Source organism: Sapajus apella, unplaced genomic scaffold (assembly GCF_009761245.1).
Source record: "Sapajus apella isolate SASKATOON/1434 unplaced genomic scaffold, GSC_monkey_1.0 scaffold3, whole genome shotgun sequence".
Classification (NCBI taxonomy): Eukaryota; Metazoa; Chordata; class Mammalia; order Primates; family Cebidae; genus Sapajus; species Sapajus apella.
This window is the reverse complement of record NW_022436943.1, coordinates 47,359,059-47,378,137: the sequence shown is the minus strand read 5'-3', so window position 1 is coordinate 47,378,137 and position 19,079 is coordinate 47,359,059. Positions and strand designations below refer to the sequence as shown.

Here is a 19,079-nt window from a genome sequence, read left to right as displayed (position 1 = left end):
TTCAAGAGACCTCTGCCATTTCAGCCCCATAGAAGACAGTGAACTTGCTTACACACCGAGCACATGACTACTACAACCAGCATCTGAGAAAGCCATAATACAAAGACTGTCTACAACCAAGGAATTCATACAGAGTCTTCACCATTAAAGCCACCAGAGCTGAATTAGGCTACAAGAAACAATAAATATTAAAGTCTTATTCTTAGGGAGTTTAAAAAAATAAATTTAAAGAAACACAGTCAAATCGAAATTAAGAATAATTAGAGGAAATAGTCTACCCAAATGAGAAGGAACCAGAAAAATAATTGTGGCAATATGACAAAACAAGGTTTTATAACACCCCCAAAAAATCATACTAGCTCTCCAGCAATGAGTCCAAACCAAGATGAAACTTTGAAATACTAAAGAATTCAGGCAGGCAGATCACCAGGTCAGGAGTTTGAAACCAGCTGGCCAATATGGTGAAACCCCATCTCTATTAAAAATACAAAAATTAGCCAGGCATGGTGGCATGCACCTGTAGTCCCAGCTACTCTGGAGGCTGAGGCAGGAGAATTGCTTGAACCTGGAAGGTGGAGGTTGCAGTGAGCCAAGATCGTGCCAGCCGGGGCAACATAGCGAGACTCTGCCTCAAAAAAAAAAAAAAAAAAAAAAAATTCAAAAGATTGATAAAGCTACTCAAGGAGATATAAGAGAAAGGTGAAAAACAACAAAGAAATTTTAAGAACAATTCAGAATATGAATGAAAATTGTTCTAGGGAGATAGATATTTTAAAGAAAAACCAATCTACTCCTGGAAATGAAAGACACATTAAGGAAATTACAAAATACAGTGGAAAGTTTCAACAGTAGACTAGACCAAGTAGAAGAATTTCAGAGCTTAAAGACAAGGAGACAAGGCTTTTAAATTAACCCAGACAAAAAAAAATTGAATAAAATGAACAAAGTCTCCAAGAAATACACGATTATGGCCAAACCTAAGAATAATTGGTGTTCCTGAGGGAGAAGAGAAAGCAAAAAGTTTGAAAAACTTATTTGAGAAAATAATTGAGGAAAACTTAACTGGCCTTGTTAGAGATTTAGATGCCCAAATACAAGAAGCTCAAAGAACTCGTAGGAGATTCATTGCAGAAAGGACATCATCAAGGGATATAATCATCAAGTAGAATACACATTCTTTTCATCAGCACATGGAACATTCTCCAAGATAGACCATATGATAGGACACAAAACAAACCTCAATAAATTTTTTAAAAATTGAAATCATATCTAGTATCTTCTCAGACCACAGCAGAATAAAATCAGAAATAAATTCCAAAGGAATCCTGAAAACTACAAATACATGGAAATTAGTCTGCTCCTGAATGATTTTTTGTTTAACAATGAAATCAAGATGGAAATTTTAAAATTCTTTGAAATAAATGGTAATAGTGACACAGCTGTGATACAGCAGAAGCAGTGCTCAGAGGAAAGTTTTTAAGCGCTAAATGTCTACATCAAAAAGTCTGAAAGACCACAAATTGTCAACTTAATTTCTCATCTCAAGGCACTAAAAAAATAAGAAAAAAAAATACTCAAAGAGCGAGCAGAAGAAATAACAAAGATCAGAACAGAACTAAATGAAATTGAAAAAAAAATACAAAATCAATGAAACAAAAAATTTGTTCTTTCAAAAGATAGGCAAAATCAATAAACCATTATCTATATTAACCAAGAAAAGAAGAATATGGAAGATCCAAATAATCTCAATTAGAAATGAAAATGGAGACATTGAAGATGGCCGTTTAGGAACAGCTCAGGATTGCAGCTCCCAGTGAAAGCGAGAGGGCGAGTGGACGCTGCGGTTTTATTGCCCACAGACTAGGAAATTCCTGGGCGGAGGAGCTCCATGGTCACCAGCGCGGCTGTTTCGGACAGCGCGGATGTGCCGGCCGGTGCCGCTGCTTTGCCCCACGTGGCTGCTTTGTTGGTGCCCCGGAGCAGCGGTTCTCCGTACAAAATACACCAGTCCAGGTGCCCTTTTGGCTGGCGATTGGAGCCACGGGAAGTCGCCCATTCGCTGGTTCAAAAAGCGGACTGAGCAGAGAACCAGGACAGTAGAATCCAGGGCAAAAAAAAAAAAAAAAGCACCACAAACCTCAGTTCCGCTGTTTAAGCCAGCGCAGTGAGTGGCCGCAGGGGAAAACAAACAGGCCCTGGCGCCTCTTCAACAGGCGACTGGAACACCAACTTAAAAAAGGCTCTGAGGCAGGGAGCCATGCGTTCAGGCTCGGCTGGTCCCACCCCGACAAAAGAACAGCAACCAGAAACTCTGGACTGAGACTTTCACAGCAAGCGCAGCTGAACCCGGGACGGTCCAGCTCTGTGGGGGAGGGGCGTCCGCCATTACCAAGGCAGCCAGCCGTTGCCAAGGCAACCCACCATTGCTGAGGCAGCCCGCCGTTGCCAAGGTAACCTGCCACAGCAGAGAGACTCCGCCTCAACAGAGGCAGGCCATCACTGCCAAACAGTTCTAACTATACCCATATAAACAGGACTGCAGGGAAGTTCACTCGGCAGGAGGGCAAAGCCCACAGCAGCTCAGCAAAGCCTCTATAGGCCGACAGTGACTAGGCTGCCTCCTTGCTGGGCTGGGCAGGTCTGAAGGAAAAAAAAAAAAAAAAAAAAGAAGGTGGCAGCATAATGGAAACTCATAAATAAAGCCCTAAATCCCTGGGACAGAGCACCTGGGAACAAAAAGCAGTTTATGAGTTCTGCTGCAGCAGACCTAAAAGTACCTGCCCAGCAGCTGTGAATGAACAACAGAGCTCACAGCTCACCATTTGAGCTCCTATAAAGAAGAGACCATCTCCTCAAGCAGCTCCCTGACCCCTATATATCCAAAGAAACACCTCATAAAAGAGAGACCAGGTTGACACTAGGCAGGCATCCTTCTGTGACAAAGATAGCAGAAGAAGAAAACTGGTAACAACCTTTACTGTTCAGCAGCTGCTGCAGGTGACCCCAGGCAAGCAGAGCCTGGAGTGGACCTCAGCAGACCTACAGCAGAGAGGCCAGACTGTCAGAAGGAAAACCAAGAAACAGAAATAAACTCATCATAAACAAACAGAACGTCAATCTGAAAGATTTGAGACCCAATCTGAAAGCCAGCAACTACAAAGTCGGCAGGTGGATAAATCCTTAAAGATGGGAAGAAACAAGCGCAAAAAGGATGAAAACACCCGAAACCAGAACACCTCTCCTCCTACGAGGGATCACAACTCCTCACCAGCAAGGGAACAAGGTTGGAGGGAGAACGAGTGTGATGAAATGACAGAATCAGACTTCAGAAGGTGGGTAGTAAGAAACTTCTGTGAACTTAAAGAACATGTTCTAACCAAATGCAAAGAAACTAGGAACGTTGAAAAAAGATTTGACGAAATGCTAACGAGAATGGACAAAATAGAAAGGAATATAAGTGAATTGATGGAGCTGAAAAACGCAACACGAGAACTTCGTGAAGCATGCACAAGTATCAACAGCCGAACGGACCAAGCAGAAGAAAGGATATCAGAGGTCAAAGATCAACTCAATAAAATAAAACGGGAAGGCAAGACTGGAGAAAAAAGGGTAAAAAGAAATGAACAAAGTCTCCAAGAAATGTGGGACTATGTGAAAAGACCTAATCTACGTTTGATAGGTGTACCTGAATGCGACGAAGAGAATGAATCCAAGCTGGAAAATACTCTTCAGGATATTATCCAGGAAAACTTCCCCAACCTAGCAAGGCAGGCAAACATTCAAGTCCAGGAAATACAGAGAACACCATAAAGATATTCCTCAAGAAGAGCAACCCCAAAGCACATAATCGTCAGATTCACCAGGGTTGAAATGAAGGAGAAAATGCTAAGGGCAGCCAGAGAGAATGGTCGGGTTACCTATAAAGGGAAGCCCATCAGACTCACAGCAGATCTCTCAGCAGAAACCGTACAAGCCAGAAGAGAGTGGGGGCCAATATTCAACATCCTTAAAGAAAAGAACTTTCAACCCAGAATCTCCTATCCAGCCAAACTAAGCTTCATAAGTGAAGGAAAAATAAAATCCTTTGGGAACATGCAAGTACTCAGAGATTTCATCACCACCAGGCCAGCTCTACAAGACCTCCTGAAAGAGGTTCTACACATATAAAGGAACAACAAGTACCAGCTCAACAAAGGGCAAAACACCCAGCTAGCACCAAAATGGCAGTATCAAATTCGCACATAACAGTATTAACCCTAAATGTAAATGGACTAAATGCCCCAATCAAAAGACACAGACTGGCAAATTGGATAAAAAGACAAAACCCATCGGTGTGCTCTATCCAGGAAACCCATCTCACATGCAAGGATACACAAGGCTCAAAATAAAGGGATGGAGGAAGATTTACCAAGCAAATGGAGAGCAAAAAAAAGCAGGAGTTGCAATTCTCATCTCTGATAAATTAGACTTTAAAGCAACAAAGGTCATAAGAGACAAAGAGGGACATTACATAATGGTAAAAGGATCAATGCAACAAGAAGAGCTAATGATCCTAAATATATATTCACCCAATACAGGAGCACCCAGATACATAAGGCAAGTTCTTAATGACTTACAAAGAGACTTAGACTCCCACACAATAATAGTGGGAGACTTTAACACCCCATTGTCAACATTAGACAGATCAACCAGACAGAAAATTAACAAGGATATCCAGGACTTGAACTCAGACCTGGACCAAGCAAACCTAATAGACATTTACAGAACTCTCCACCCCAAAGCCACAGAATATACATTCTTCTCAGCACCACATCACATCTACTCTAAAATTGACCACATAATTGGGAGTAAATCGCTCCTCAGCAAATGCAAAAGAACGGAAATCGTAACAAACAGTCTCTCAGACCACAGTGCAATCAAGTTAGAACTCAGAATTCAAAAACTAACTCAGAACCGCACAGCTTCATGGAAACTGAACAACTTGCTCTTGAATGTTGACTGGATAAACAATGAAATGAAGACAGAAATAAAGATGTTCTTCGAAACCAACGAGAATGAAGACACAACATACCAGAATCTCTGGGACACATTTAAAGCAGTCTCTAGAGGAAAATATATAGCAATAAGTGCCCACATGAGAAACAAGGAGAGATCAAAAATTGACACCCTATCGTCAAAACTGAAAGAGCTAGAGGAGCAAGATCAAAAAAACTCAAAGTCTAGCAGAAGACAAGAAATAGCTAAGATCAGAGCAGAACTGAAGGAGATAGAGACACAAAAAACCCTTCAAAAAATCAATAAATCCAGGAGCTGGTTTTTTGAAAAGATCAACAAAATAGACAGACCACTAGCCAGATTAATAAAAAAGAAAAGAGAGAATAACCAAATTGATGCAATAAAAAACGATAAAGGGGATATCACCACAGATTCCACAGAAATTCAAACCATCATCAGAGATTATTACAAACAACTCTATGCACACAAACTAATAAACCTGGAAGAAATGGATAAATTCCTGGACACTTGCCTCCTGCCAAGCCTAAACCAGGAAGAAGCCGAAACCCTGAACAGAGCCATAACAAGGTCTGAAGTTGAGGCAGCATTTAAGAGCTTACAACCCAAAAAAAGCCCAGGTCCAGATGGGTTCACAGCTGAATTCTACCAGACATACAAAGAGGAGCTTGTACCATTTCTTCTGAAACTATTCCAAACAATACAAAAAGAGGGAATTCTTCCCAAATCATTTTATGACACCAACATCATCCTGATTCCAAAACCCGGCAGAGACTCAACAAGAAAAGAAAACTTCAGGCCAATAGCCATGATGAACATAGATGCAAAAATCTTCAATAAAATACTGACAAGCCGATTGCAACAGCACATCAAAAAGCTTATCCACCATGATCAAGTAGGCTTCATCCCGGGGATGCAAGGCTGGTTCAACATACGCAAGTCTATAAACGTAATTCACCACATAAACAGAACCAAAGACAAAAACCACATGATTATCTCAATTGATGCAGAGAAGGCCTTTGACAAAATTCAACAGCCCTTTATGCTAAAAACCCTCAATAAGCTAGGTATCGATGGAACGTATCTCAAAATAATAAAAGCTATTTATGACAAACCAACAGCCAATATCATACTGAATAGGCAAAAACTGGAAGCATTCCCCCTGAAATGTGGCACCAGACAAGGATGCCCGCTCTCACCACTGCTATTCAATATAGTATTAGAAGTTCTAGCCAGAGCAATCAGGCAAGAAAAAGAAATAAAGGGCATTCAAATAGGAAAGGAGGAAGTCAAATTGTCTCTATTTGCAGATGACATGATTGTATATCTAGAAGACCCCATCGTCTCAGCCCCAAACCTCCTGAAACTGATAAGCAAGTTCAGCAAAGTCTCAGGATACAAAGTCAATGTGCAAAAATCACATGCATTTCTATACACCAATAACAGACTTAAAGAGAGCCAAATCAAGAACAAACTTCCATTCACAATTGCCACAAAGAGAATAAAATACCTAGGAATACAACTAACAAGGAATGTAAAGGACCTCTTCAAGGAGAACTACAAGCCACTGATCAACGAAATAAGAGAGGACACAAACAGATGGAGAAACATTCCATGTTCATGGTTAGGAAGAATCAATATCGTGAAAATGGCCATACTGCCCAAAGTAATTTACAGATTCAATGCTATCCCCATCAAGCTACCAATGACCTTCTTCGCAGAACTGGAAAAAACCACCTTAAACTTCATATGGAACCAAAAGAGAGCCCGCATAGCCAAGTCAATTCTAAGCAAAAAGAACAAAGCGGGGGGCATCACACTACTGGACTTCAAACTATACTACAAGGCTACAGTAATCAAAACAGCATGGTACTGGTACCAAAAAGAGATATAGACCAATGGAACAGAACAGAGGTCTCGGAGGCAACACAACATATCTACAACCATCTGATCTTTGACAAACCAGTCAAAAACAAGCAATGGGGAAAGGATTCCCTGTTCAATAAATGGTGTTGGGAAAGCTGGCTAGCCATGTGCAGAAAGCAGAAACTGGACCCCTTCCTGACACCTTACACTAAAATTAACTCCAGATGGATTAAAGACTTAAACATAAGACCTAACACCATAAAAACCCTAGAAGAAAATCTAGGCAAAACCATTCAGGACATAGGTGTAGGCAAGGACTTCATGACCAAAACACCAAAAGCATTGACAACAAAAGCCAAAATAGAGAAATGGGACCTAATCAAACTCCACAGCTTCTGCACAGCAAAAGAAACAATCATTAGAGTGAATCGGCAACCAACAGAATGGGAAAAATTTTTGCAGTCTACCCATCTGACAAAGGGCTGATATCCAGAATTTACAAAGAACTAAAACAGATTTACAAGAAAAAAACTAACAAGCCCATTCAAAAGTGGGCGAAGGATATGAACAGACACTTTACAAAAGAAGATATACATGAGGCCAACAAACATATGAAAAAATGCTCATCATCACTGGTCATCAGAGAAATGCAAATCAAAACCACATTGAGATACCATCTCACGCCAGTTAGAATGGCGACCATTAAAAAATCTGGAGACAACAGATGCTGGAGAGGATGTGGAGAAATAGGAACACTTTTACACTGTTGGTGGGAGTGTAAATTAGTTCAACCATTTTGGAAGACAGTGTGGCGATTCCTCAAGGACCTAGAAATAGAAATTCCATTTGACCCAGCAATCCCATTACTGGGTATATATCCAAAGGATTACAAATCGTTCTACTATAAGGACACGTGCACACGAATGTTCATTGCAGCACTCTTTACAATAGCAAAGACCTGGAACCAACCCAAATGCCCATCGACGATAGACTGGATAGGGAAAATGTGGCACATATACACCATGGAATATTATGCAGCCATCAAAAACGATGAGTTTGGGTCCTTTGTAGGGACATGGATGAACCTGGAAACCATCATTCTCAGCAAACTGACAGAAGAGCAGAAGATCAAACACCACATGTTCTCACTCATAGGCGGGTTTGAACAATGAGAACACATGGACACAGGGAGGGGAGCACTACACACTGGGGTCAGTTGGGGGGAAATAGGGGAGGGATGGTGGGGGTGGGGAGCTGGGGAGAGATAGCAAGGGGAGAAATGCCAGATGTAGGTGATGGGGAGGAAGGTGGCAAATCACACGGCCACGTGCGTACCTATGCAACAATTTTACGTGTTCTTCACATGTACCCCAAAACCTAAAATGCAATAAAATAAATGGGAAATAAATAAATAAAAAGACAAAAAAAAAAAAAAGAAAATGGAGACATTATCACTGACACCACAAAAATACAAAAGATCATTCAAGACTACTGTGAACACTTCTATGCATGCAAACTAGAAAATCTAGAGGACATGGATAAATTCCTGGAAATATACAACATTTATAGATTAAGTAAGGAAGAAATAGAAATCCTGAAGAGACCAATAACAAGCAGTGAGATTGAGTCAGCCATTAAAAAAATTGTTGCTAACAACAAAAAATTCTAAGACCAGATGGATTCACAGCTGAATTCTACCAGACATTCAAAAAAGGGTTGGTACCAATTCTACTGAAACTATTCCAAAAGACTGAGAAAAAGGGAATTTTTTCTAACTCATTTTCTGAAGCCAGTATCACCCTGATTCCAAACTAGGAAAGGAAAAAGAGAAAACTACAGACCAATATCCCTGATAAACACAGATGCAAAAGTCTTCAACAAAACACTAGCAAACCAAATCCAACAGCATATCACAAAGAAAATTCCTTGTGATCAAGTGGATTACATTCTAGGGATTCAGGGACGGTTTAATATAGGAAAGTCAATATAAGTGATACATTGCATAAAGAGAATTAAAAACCATATAATCATCTCAAGAGATGCAGCAAAAGCATTTAATAAAATGCAGCATCATTTTATGGTTTTAAAAACTCTCAACAAAGTAGACATGGAAGGGACATACCTGAAAAATAATGAAAGCCCTATATAAAAATCTTCAGCCAACATCATACTGAATGGGGAAACGCTGAAAGCTTCCCCTGAGAAATGGAATAAGACAAGGATGCCCACTTTCATCACTTCTATACAGCTTAACACTGAAAGTCCTAACCAGAGCAATCAGGCAGATGATATGATCTTATATTTGGAAAAACCTAAATACTCACCAAAAAACTATTAAAACTAATAAACAAATTCAGTAAAGTTATAGGATACAAAATCAACATTTAAAAATCAGTAGCATCTCTATATGCCAAGAGTGAACAATGTGAAAAGGAAATCAAGAAAGTAATCCCATTTACAATAGTTGCAAATAAAATAAAATACCTCAGAATAAACTTAATCAAAGAAGTAAACGATCTCCACAATGAAAACTATAAAACATTGGTGAAAAAAACTGAAGAGGACACAATAAAATAGAGACGTGTTCCATGTTTGTGGACTGGAAGAATCAGTATTGTTAAAATGTCCACACTACCCAAAGCAATCTACAGATTCAATGCAATCTCATTAAAATACCAATGACATTCTTCACAGAAATAGAAAAAAATGCTAAAATTTACTTGGACCCACAAAAGACATAGAATAGCCAAAGCTATTCTAAGTTAAAAAAAAAATGGATAAATCACATTACCTGATTTCAAATTATGCTACAGAGCTATGGTAACCAGAACAGCGTGGTACTGGCATAACAACAGACACATGACTCAATGGAACAGAATTGAGAACCCGGAAATAAATGTATTCATCTACAGAGAACTCATTTTTGACAAAGGTATCAAGAACATATGTTGGGAAAAGGACAGTCACTTCAATAAATGGTACTTGGAAAATTCGATATCCATATGGAGAAGAATGAAACTAGACCCCTATGTCTCACCATATATAAAAAAAAATCAAAATGGATTAAAGACTGAAATCTAAGACCTCAAGCTAGGAAGCTAATACAAGAAAACATTGGGAAAACTCCCCAGGGCATTGATCTGGGCAAAGATTTCTTGAGTAATACACCACAAGCATAGGCAACCAAAACAAAAATGGACAAATGGGATCACATCCAGTTAAAAAGCTGATGTACAGCAAAGGAAACAATCCATAAAGTGAGGAAACAACCCACAGAACAGGAGAAAAGATCTGTAGCCTATCCATCTGACAAGGGATTAATAACCAGAAGATATAAGGAGCTCAAACAACTCTATAGGAAAAAAAAAAACCCGATTATCTGATTTTAAAATAGGTGAAAGATCTGAATAGACATTTCTCAAAAAAAAAAAAAAACATACAAATGGCAAACAAGCACATGAAAAGGCACTCAGCATCATTAACCATCAGAGAAATGTAAATCAAACTTCAATGATATATCATTTCACACCAGTTAAAATGGCTTGTATCCAAATAACAGGCAATAACAAATGCTGGTGAGGATGTGGAGAAAAGCAAACCCTCATACACTGTTGATGGGAATGCAAATTAGCACAACCACTACGGAGAACAGTTTGGAGGTTCCTCAGAAAACTAAAAACAGAATTATCATATGAGCCAGCAATCCCACTGTTGGGTATATATCCAAAAGAAAGGAAGTCAGTATATCCAAAAGAATACCACACTCCATTGTCTGTTACAGCACTGTTTACAATAGCTGAGATTTGGAAGCAACCTAAAAGTCCATCAACAGATGAATGGATAAAGAAAATGTGATACACACACACGCAACGAAGTACTATTCATCCATAAAAAAACAATGAGGTCCTGTTATTTGCAGCAACATGGATGGAACTGGAGATCATCATGTTAAGTGAAACAAGCAAGGCACAGAAAGACAAACTTCACATGTTCTCACTTATTTGGAGAAGCTAAAAATTAAAACAATTAAACTATTGAGATAGAGAGTGGAATGACGGTTACCAGAGAGGCTGGGAAGGGTAGTGGGAGGCAGGGGAGAAGTGCAGATGCTTAATGGGTACAAAAATACAGTTTGATAGACTGAATAAGATCTAGTATTTGATAGCACAACGGAGTGAGTACAATCAACGATAAAATTGTACATTTTTAAATAACTAAAATAATGTAATTAGATTGTTGGTAACACAAAGAAAGGATAAATGCTTGAGGTAATACCCTATATACCCTAGTGTGATTATTACATATTGTATACCTATATCAAAATCTCATGTACCCCATAAATATATATACACCTACTAGGTACCCACAAAACTTCAAAATTAAATTTAAAAGAAAATAAATCTCTCCTTTATATATTGACAACAGGGAAGACAAGGAATTGTTCATCTCTTTCTGAGATGCAAACCTCTACCAGAGTGCTATTATCTTCAAGTGAGGCACTAATTTATTCAAGAAATAGGTGCTAAGTCCATGCTACGTGCCTGGTACTGTGCTTCTCCGTACTCACCAACAGAAACTTCAAAGCTGATGGGTTTATCTCCAATCTTCCGGTCAATCATGGTAGCTTCAAAAAATGCTCCAAAGAGTAAAAATTCCTCACATTTTTCTGGTACAATCTACAGAAATAAAAATAAACTATTAGGTAGAACTGGCTTCGTTTTCTCCTGAGGAAGCTGATTTTGTGATGTTGGCCTCATCCAGCATAATTTATAAACATTTGAGTCTCTGGTTCAGACTCAAATGACACAGCATTTCCCCCAAAATCAGACATGTATGAATCAGGATCTGCAAGCTGCAGATCCAAATTCAGTTATTCATCTAGAATGATGCAGTCTCAACCTTCTGAGCCTCTACCTTAAAATAAAACTCCTTTTATTTTAACAAATAAACTTGGTGTGAGTATCTTTCTAAGATGCTGCTGGTGAAACACAGGTTGGAATTACCTTCTGGAGATTGGGGTTTTCAAAAACATAAAATCAAAGACAAGAAACAGAATTACAGGATAAAATCCTTAGATTTGAGCATAACTTTATGGCTTACACAAGGTAGTCAGATCATGTTATTTGTTCCTCCTAGCAATCTTAAGAGGTCAAAATTTGGATCATTCCCATTTAACAGATAAAGAAACTGAGGGAAGTAAAGCTTGAGATTGTCAAGTAACTTTCCCAAGTATTCTCACCACAGACCCAGTGCTCTCTGAACTCGAACATGTATTCACCCAATGCATTAACGCTAACCAGAATCAAACTTTACTTCCCCAAATAAGCAAGCCTGGATAAAAAGAGGCAGCAGATTAGTCACATGTACAAGCCAGTGGCCAATCATGTGTATCCAGGGTGGGGTACATGCACTCTGGTTGCTGCTGTGAGGGGTACACAGTTCCCAGAATCACAGCTGCCTTCATATTAAAAAGGACCTTAGAGTTTATCTACTCCAACCTCCACCTTTTATCTGAATAAACTGAAGCTCAGTGACACTATGCAGCTTCCCAAGGTCAAACACAGCAAATTAGTCAGCCAAGACTCAAGGCCTGGTTTTCAACAAGGCTGCCTCTCAAGGAGCCCACAGTCTGGAAGACTAGACTATAGCAAGTCATAAGACAGGAGTCATCATAAGGGAACACACAATTGTTTGCAAATGACTCTTATTGACAAGGAAAAGGCTAATGTTTCAGGGAGCAGACGTTGCTGGACCCACTGACACAGCTTTACATTTCTGAGCTAAGAGGCTGAGTCAACTGGAGCCACATATTCTGTGCTTCCTGGTTTTGCAATTGGATTTATTGATCTCTGCAGAAATGATCATAAGGACAATCTAAGGAAATAAAGCAACCGTGACCCAGGGATCAAGAACTCCACTGAGTCGAGAGTCCTAGACAGGTACCCCAGAGAGCCAAAGGATTTCCATATCATTAGGTGAAGGATATCCCCTTCTTTCATACAGGAGCTACTGTGGTGCCCACCTTCCTAGGAAATGCTCCCAGTGACCAGAAAGTGTCGAACAGGGTGAGGTTCAGTGCTGGATCTTAGTCACTAAGCATACCCTCCTCCTACCGCTCCCCCACAGACTATCAACTAGCCTCCTATCTCAATTTCTGAGGCTGAGTTTACTCTCTGGGAGGAGGTTAACAAACAGAGAGAAGCTAAGTGTGGTGGCACACGCCTGTAGTGTCAGCTACTCGGAAGGCTGTGGCAGAAGGATCGTTTGAGCCCAGGAGTTTGAGGCCAGCCTGGATAACATAGCAAGACCCTGTTGCTAAAAATAAAAACCGCAAAACAAGGAACTACTAAGAGACCTAGAGGGAATGCAGGCCATGTAGCCCAGAGAGGAATTGCAGGATCCAGAGCCAGACAAAAAAAACCTTCTTCAAATCTCAACACTTCCACTCCCAGGCTGATTGACTTTAAGCAATTCATGTCTACTCTCTAGGTGTGATGTTCGTCAACTGTGAAATAACCACCATAATCGGGCTTTCAAGGAGGAGAGGGGGCAGAAATGACATCATTCATGTCAAGCAGCTAGTAAAAAGCCTACACACATCACCATAAATGGCAGTCAAGGTAAGTATTTCAGCGGGGCAGAACTGATGTCTTAATTCCACCCATCCTACAAGGTTTAACTCAAATGCTTTTCTATTCTGAAAGCACATTTTGGCTCCTCAAACTGGTAAAATTATGATAGGTAATGTTTACTGACCTCTTACTATGTGTCGGAGACGGTATGATGAATTTTGCCTACATTATCTCCTGTAATTCTCACAAGTATATCAGGAAAGGGGCATTTCTATTTCACTCACAGACGATGACACTGCAGTCCAGTGAAAGATTAAGATCTCTGTCCAGAATTGTTGAGTATAACTAATATTTATTGAGCACTATGTACCAGGTTCTGTTCTGAGCATTTTTGCATATATTCATTTATCAAATCCTTAATAAGAGTCTGAGAAGCAAGAGGTTATTCTTGGAAATAAGCATAAGGAAGTTAAGTCATTTACTTAGATTCAAATGCAGGCAATCTTTCTCCAGGGACCAGGCAGTAACCATGGCATCATACTGCCACAATTTACACCCAGCTATCTAACTTGGGGGCTTGACATTTTAATAATTATACTTCACTCACTCCAGGACATAACAGCACTTCATCTGTACCTCCTTAAAGCACTTACCATTTTCTACTTCCTGTTACATTTATATTTCATACCTCTCCTTCTATATCATAAACTCCATGGAGTTAGGCTCTATTTTTATTCTTACCAATATCAAGGATGACATTTAAATAAGAAGCTACTCAGTTGTGTTCACAGAATTTTTAAATGAACCCATTTTTAGATTGGCTATGATCTGCAAAAATTTGGGACGGGGAGATAAGCTTTGAGGGTGGTAATGAGGGTGAGTTGACAAAGCCAGCATCATGGGATCTCTCGAGACTATCCAGATGGGCAATAAAGGTGTGGCTGCAGCTGGGGAGACTGGAGCTTGAGGACCAGCTGAAAACAAGGATGCTGCAAGAAAGGGCATCATCATGTTGATGAGGGTGAGCCCTGAGCTGTTGAGGTGTGAGAAAGGTTGAAGTCCAATGTGGTGGCTTTAAAATATATCCACAAATTATTTGCTAATCTTCCCCTCAAAAAGTAAAGACTAATTCTCCTCTTTTTGAGGATGGGCTGAACCAAATGATTCATTTCTAACAAAAAGAACATAGCAGACATGTCACTGTATGACTTCTGTGGCCAGGTCATGAAAGACAGTTTCAGCCTTGCTCCCTCTTGAATCCCTCTTGCTCCGGGGGAAGGCCAGCTGCCATGTCACAGGATCCTCAAGCAGTCAGTAGGAGAATCCGCAGAATGAGGATGAGGCCTCCTGCCGAAAGCCAACAAGGAATCACAGCCTCCTGCCATTTGAAGGAGCCATCTCCATAGTGGATTCTCCAGCCACAGTCAAACTTTCAGATGATGATGGCCCCTGCCAACACCTTGATGGAAACATCATGAGAGATTCTGAGGCAGAACTGCTGAGCTATGCTATTCCCAAATTCCTCATCTACAGAGAAAATAAATCTTAGTTGTTTTAAGCTGCCAAGTTTTGAGATATGTTGTTATGCAGCCATAGATAACAGGCCCAACAAGATACTGGCCACAAATAAGAAGCCAAGATGAAGAGAGGAGGGAGGGGACATAAGGGTTATATAGTGCATGAATTTTACCTCTCTCCTATTACCTACTGCATAACAGCCAAGATACACCCCCACAGCCTGTAGACAAATGTACTTTCTACCCCACATAAGTTTCCAACCTCCCTTCCTTTCTGATTGAATCTACTTCAAGTGTCTTCAGCAAAATATCTTAAAGATATTATGACTTGAATTAAGAAAATATTTTTCTTTTTTTTATTGTACTTTAGGTTCTGGGGTACACGTGCAGATCATACAAGACTGTTGCATAGGCACACACATGGCAATATGGTTTGCTGCAACCAATGAGAACAAACACACAACGTACCAGAATCTCTGGGACACATTTAAAGCAGTGTCTAGAGGGAAATTTACAGCAATAAATGCCCACCAGAGAAGCAAGGAAAAATCTAAAATTGACAGCCTATCATCAAAATTGAAAGAGCTAGAGAAGCAAGATCAAAAAAACTCAAAAGCTAGCAGAAAACAAAAAAATAACTAAGACCAGAGCAGAACTGAGGAGATTGAGACACACACACACACACACACACACACAAATCCTTCAAAAAAATCAATAAATCCAGGAGCTGGTTTTTTGAAAAGATCAACAAAATAGACACACCACTAGCCAGATTAATAAAAAAGAAAAGGGAGAAGGATCAAATAGATCCAATAAAAAAACGATAAAGGGGCTATCACCACTGACTCCACAGAAATGCAAACTACAATCAGAGATTACTACAAACAACTCTATGCACGTTAACCAGTAAACCTGGAAGAAATGGATAAATTCCTGGACACTTGCCTCCTCTCAAACCTAAACCAGGAAGAAGTTGAAACCTTGAACAGACCAATAACAAGGGCTGAAGTTGAGGTAGCAATTAATAGCCTACGCACCAAAAAAAGTCCAGGTCCAGTCAGGTTCACAGCTGAATTCTATGAGACATAGGAGCTGGTACCATTCCTTCTTAATCTATTCCAAACAATACAAAAAGAGGGAATCCTTCCCAAATCATTTTATGAGACCAGCATCATCCTGATACCAAAACACAGTAAAGACTCAACAACAACAAAAAAAAATTGGGGCCAATATCCATGATGAACATAGATGCAAAAATCTTCAATAAAATATTGGCAAACCGATTACAACAGCACATCAAAAAGCTTATCCATCAGAATCAAGTAGACTTCATTCCGGGGATACAAGGCTGGTTCAACATACGCAAGTCTATAAACGTAATCCACCACGTAAACAGAACCAAAGACAAAAACCACATGATTATCGCAATAGCCACAAAGAAGGCCTTCGACAAAATTCAACAGGCCTTTATGCAAAAAACTTTCAATAAGCTAGAAATAAAAGGAACATATCTCAAAATAATAGAAGCTATTTATGACAAACCTACAGCCAATATCATACTGAATGAGCAAAAACTGCAAGCATTCCCTTTGAAATCCCGCACTAGACAAGGATGCCCTCTCTCTGTCACTACTCCTATTCAATATAGTATTGGAAGTTCTAGCCAGAGCAATTAGGCAAGAAAAAAAAATAAAGGGTATTCAATCAGGAAAAGAGGAAGTCAAATTGTCTCTATTTGGAAGAAAATATTTTTCTAGCCTCTTTCTACTTGGCAATCCTTGTTTAGAAAAGAATAGACAGCTTCAACCCACAGCAGGAAAGATGACCACAGGGGCAGATGGCGATATCAGCATAGGTAGCTACTAAGCCACCCGCAACTTCTGGTGAAGTTCAAAGTTAAGTCTCCAAAGCTGGCACATATTCTCAAGAAACACCCCTACACACAGTCCCATATAGATAATATGAGCTCTAACCACAACAAACTAACACCCACGTTTTCAGATAATATTTCCCAATACAGTATATGAGTCCAGAGAAGAGAACTAGGGAGGAGGGCCACAAAATTTCCAGAGTCACAAACAGATTGGAAAGCTCTGAATAGCTGCTCCCTGGTGGTGGGAGAAAACCATAGCGACACTGACGACAGCAAGAAAAATGCATTGCCTGCTTCCTATGTATGTGCCAGGAGCTCTGCTAACCGTTTTACATGCATTTCCTCATTTAACCCCCAGAAGATGCCTATGGCAGGGTAACCATTAACTATCTCATTTTGTTGATGGGTAAACTAAAACACAGAGAGGTGTTAGTATCGAAGCCATTAACTACAACCCCTCCCCACCGCCCCCCCACTGCAAGATTCCCAGCCCTGTACTCCAACCACTCCCCTACACAGTTTCTTAAGATTTATTAGATCCCAGCAACAAAAACAAATGCCTCTTCCAAGGCTAAGGTAACCTGCTGCTATACTTCTTTGGACTGTCCAGTCTCTCCTAGAAATGGACAGCTCTAGGATTTTGATCATCACCTCCCTTCCCTACCCAAAATTATTGCCTACTTGACCTGAGAGGCAGACTTTCAGAGGCAGAATTAGCCAAGCTGGGGGCTGGAATCTACCTACCTTCACTACTGACAAAACGTCGTGCTCTTTCATTTGCTTAACTGCAAGTTACCATTGATAAACTAAACAGTAGAGAGACTATTCACCATTTGTATTTCTCTTAGAGTCTCAGATCTCTTTCCCATAAGACAGAACTGGGCTGGGAAAGTGCTCAGTTGCTTCATGGTGAGTAATAAGCATTCCCTAAAGTAGTGATTTCCCCCGCAGCGTTGGGGTAGGGGAGTAGGTTTCTCAATTTCTTATACTCCAGCTTGTCACCTACTCTTCCTCCTCTTCGTTCCGCATCCAAAATTCTCTCCCACCCAGAGCTTACTCTAAGCTAACACAACTAAACAAAGTAAGGCCACAGATAGAGTTTAATCAATCCCATACCACCCACTCCCACAAACTCCTGCACAGCACTTTTATTTCTCCTTACTTGGGTTTCCATGGGAATCATATTTGGGGGAGTAGGGGGCTCAAAGGGATGTATCATAGGCAGATGTCTGTGAAGTGTGCAAAAGGGGGCAGAGGATCAGCCTCAGAGCACAGGGCTGGGCCAACACCAATTTTTCAGGGTGAACAAGACATATGCCAGCCACGCCTTCAGGAACCTGTGGCACGGGCAGTCACTGCTCTGGTTCACCTCACTGGTAAAGCACCATAAAACAGTGCCCAGACCTACCTCTGGGGGGACATCAAAGGGCTCCACCTCCACCTCGGTTGAGTTCGTTTTGTTTGAAGCCTGTTGGGATTTTCCATCATCAGTTTTGTCAGCCTTGTCTTTACCTTTGGAAGATTTGGAGTCTTTGTCCTTGGAAGGCAACTTGAACTCCTTCAGGGCCTTGGAAAATTTAGATTCCTGTGCCCCTCCTGAGAGGATTTCCACAGCAATTTCTACCAAGATTCTGCCCCTGAATGACACGCCTTCCCCAAAGCCTTCATTCAGTTCCTGGTAGTCATCCATCAGACTGTGGTTCCTGGGCGAGCCATACAGGTTAATCCAGGCAGGCCCAAAGGTGGGCAGAAAGCCTAGAGAGACACCAGGCTTTAGTTCTCTCATTATGTTTATTACGTTTTTGCTTTATAAAAGTTCCACCAATTCATTTCAAAATGTAGAATATACAAGAAAGACAAAAAATATTTACAGGATATCCCATCACCAAAAGACAACTACGATTGCCATCTTGCCTTCTAGTCTTTTTATATTTCCTTCTAGGCTTTTTTGCATTCACGTTTACACTTGTTCACAGTTGTACTAATGCCATAAATGCTAATCTGTATTCAGTTCTGTTCATTTATTCATCAGATGTTTGATTCCTCCATGTTCTCCTGTAGGCTCTATGTTTAGCATCTAGCAGGGTACACGTGCCAGGTATCATGCTAGATGCTAAACAGAGCCTGTTGGAGAACAAAGCAGGTGTCAACATTAAACAAATAAATATTTACAGTGCAAACACTACGGAGGAAATGCACTTTGTGCTGCAAGAACAACTCACAAGCTGATGTAGCATG

At 40.3% G+C, this 19,079-nt stretch overlaps 1 protein-coding gene across 3 annotated transcripts in view; it reads right to left on the bottom strand.

The window, feature by feature from the left end:
* Nucleotides 1-19,079, bottom strand: part of FER1L6 (fer-1 like family member 6) — a 212,071-nt gene that overhangs the window by 114,420 nt on the left and 78,572 nt on the right. For all 3 annotated transcript variants that reach the window (XM_032253154.1, XM_032253169.1, XM_032253162.1), the window contains 2 exons: nucleotides 18,250-18,596; nucleotides 11,447-11,555 (listed from right to left, as the gene is read on the bottom strand). In XM_032253154.1, coding sequence (XP_032109045.1) covers nucleotides 11,447-11,555; nucleotides 18,250-18,596 — 456 coding nt within the window. The remainder of the gene's footprint in view (nucleotides 1-11,446; nucleotides 11,556-18,249; nucleotides 18,597-19,079) is intronic.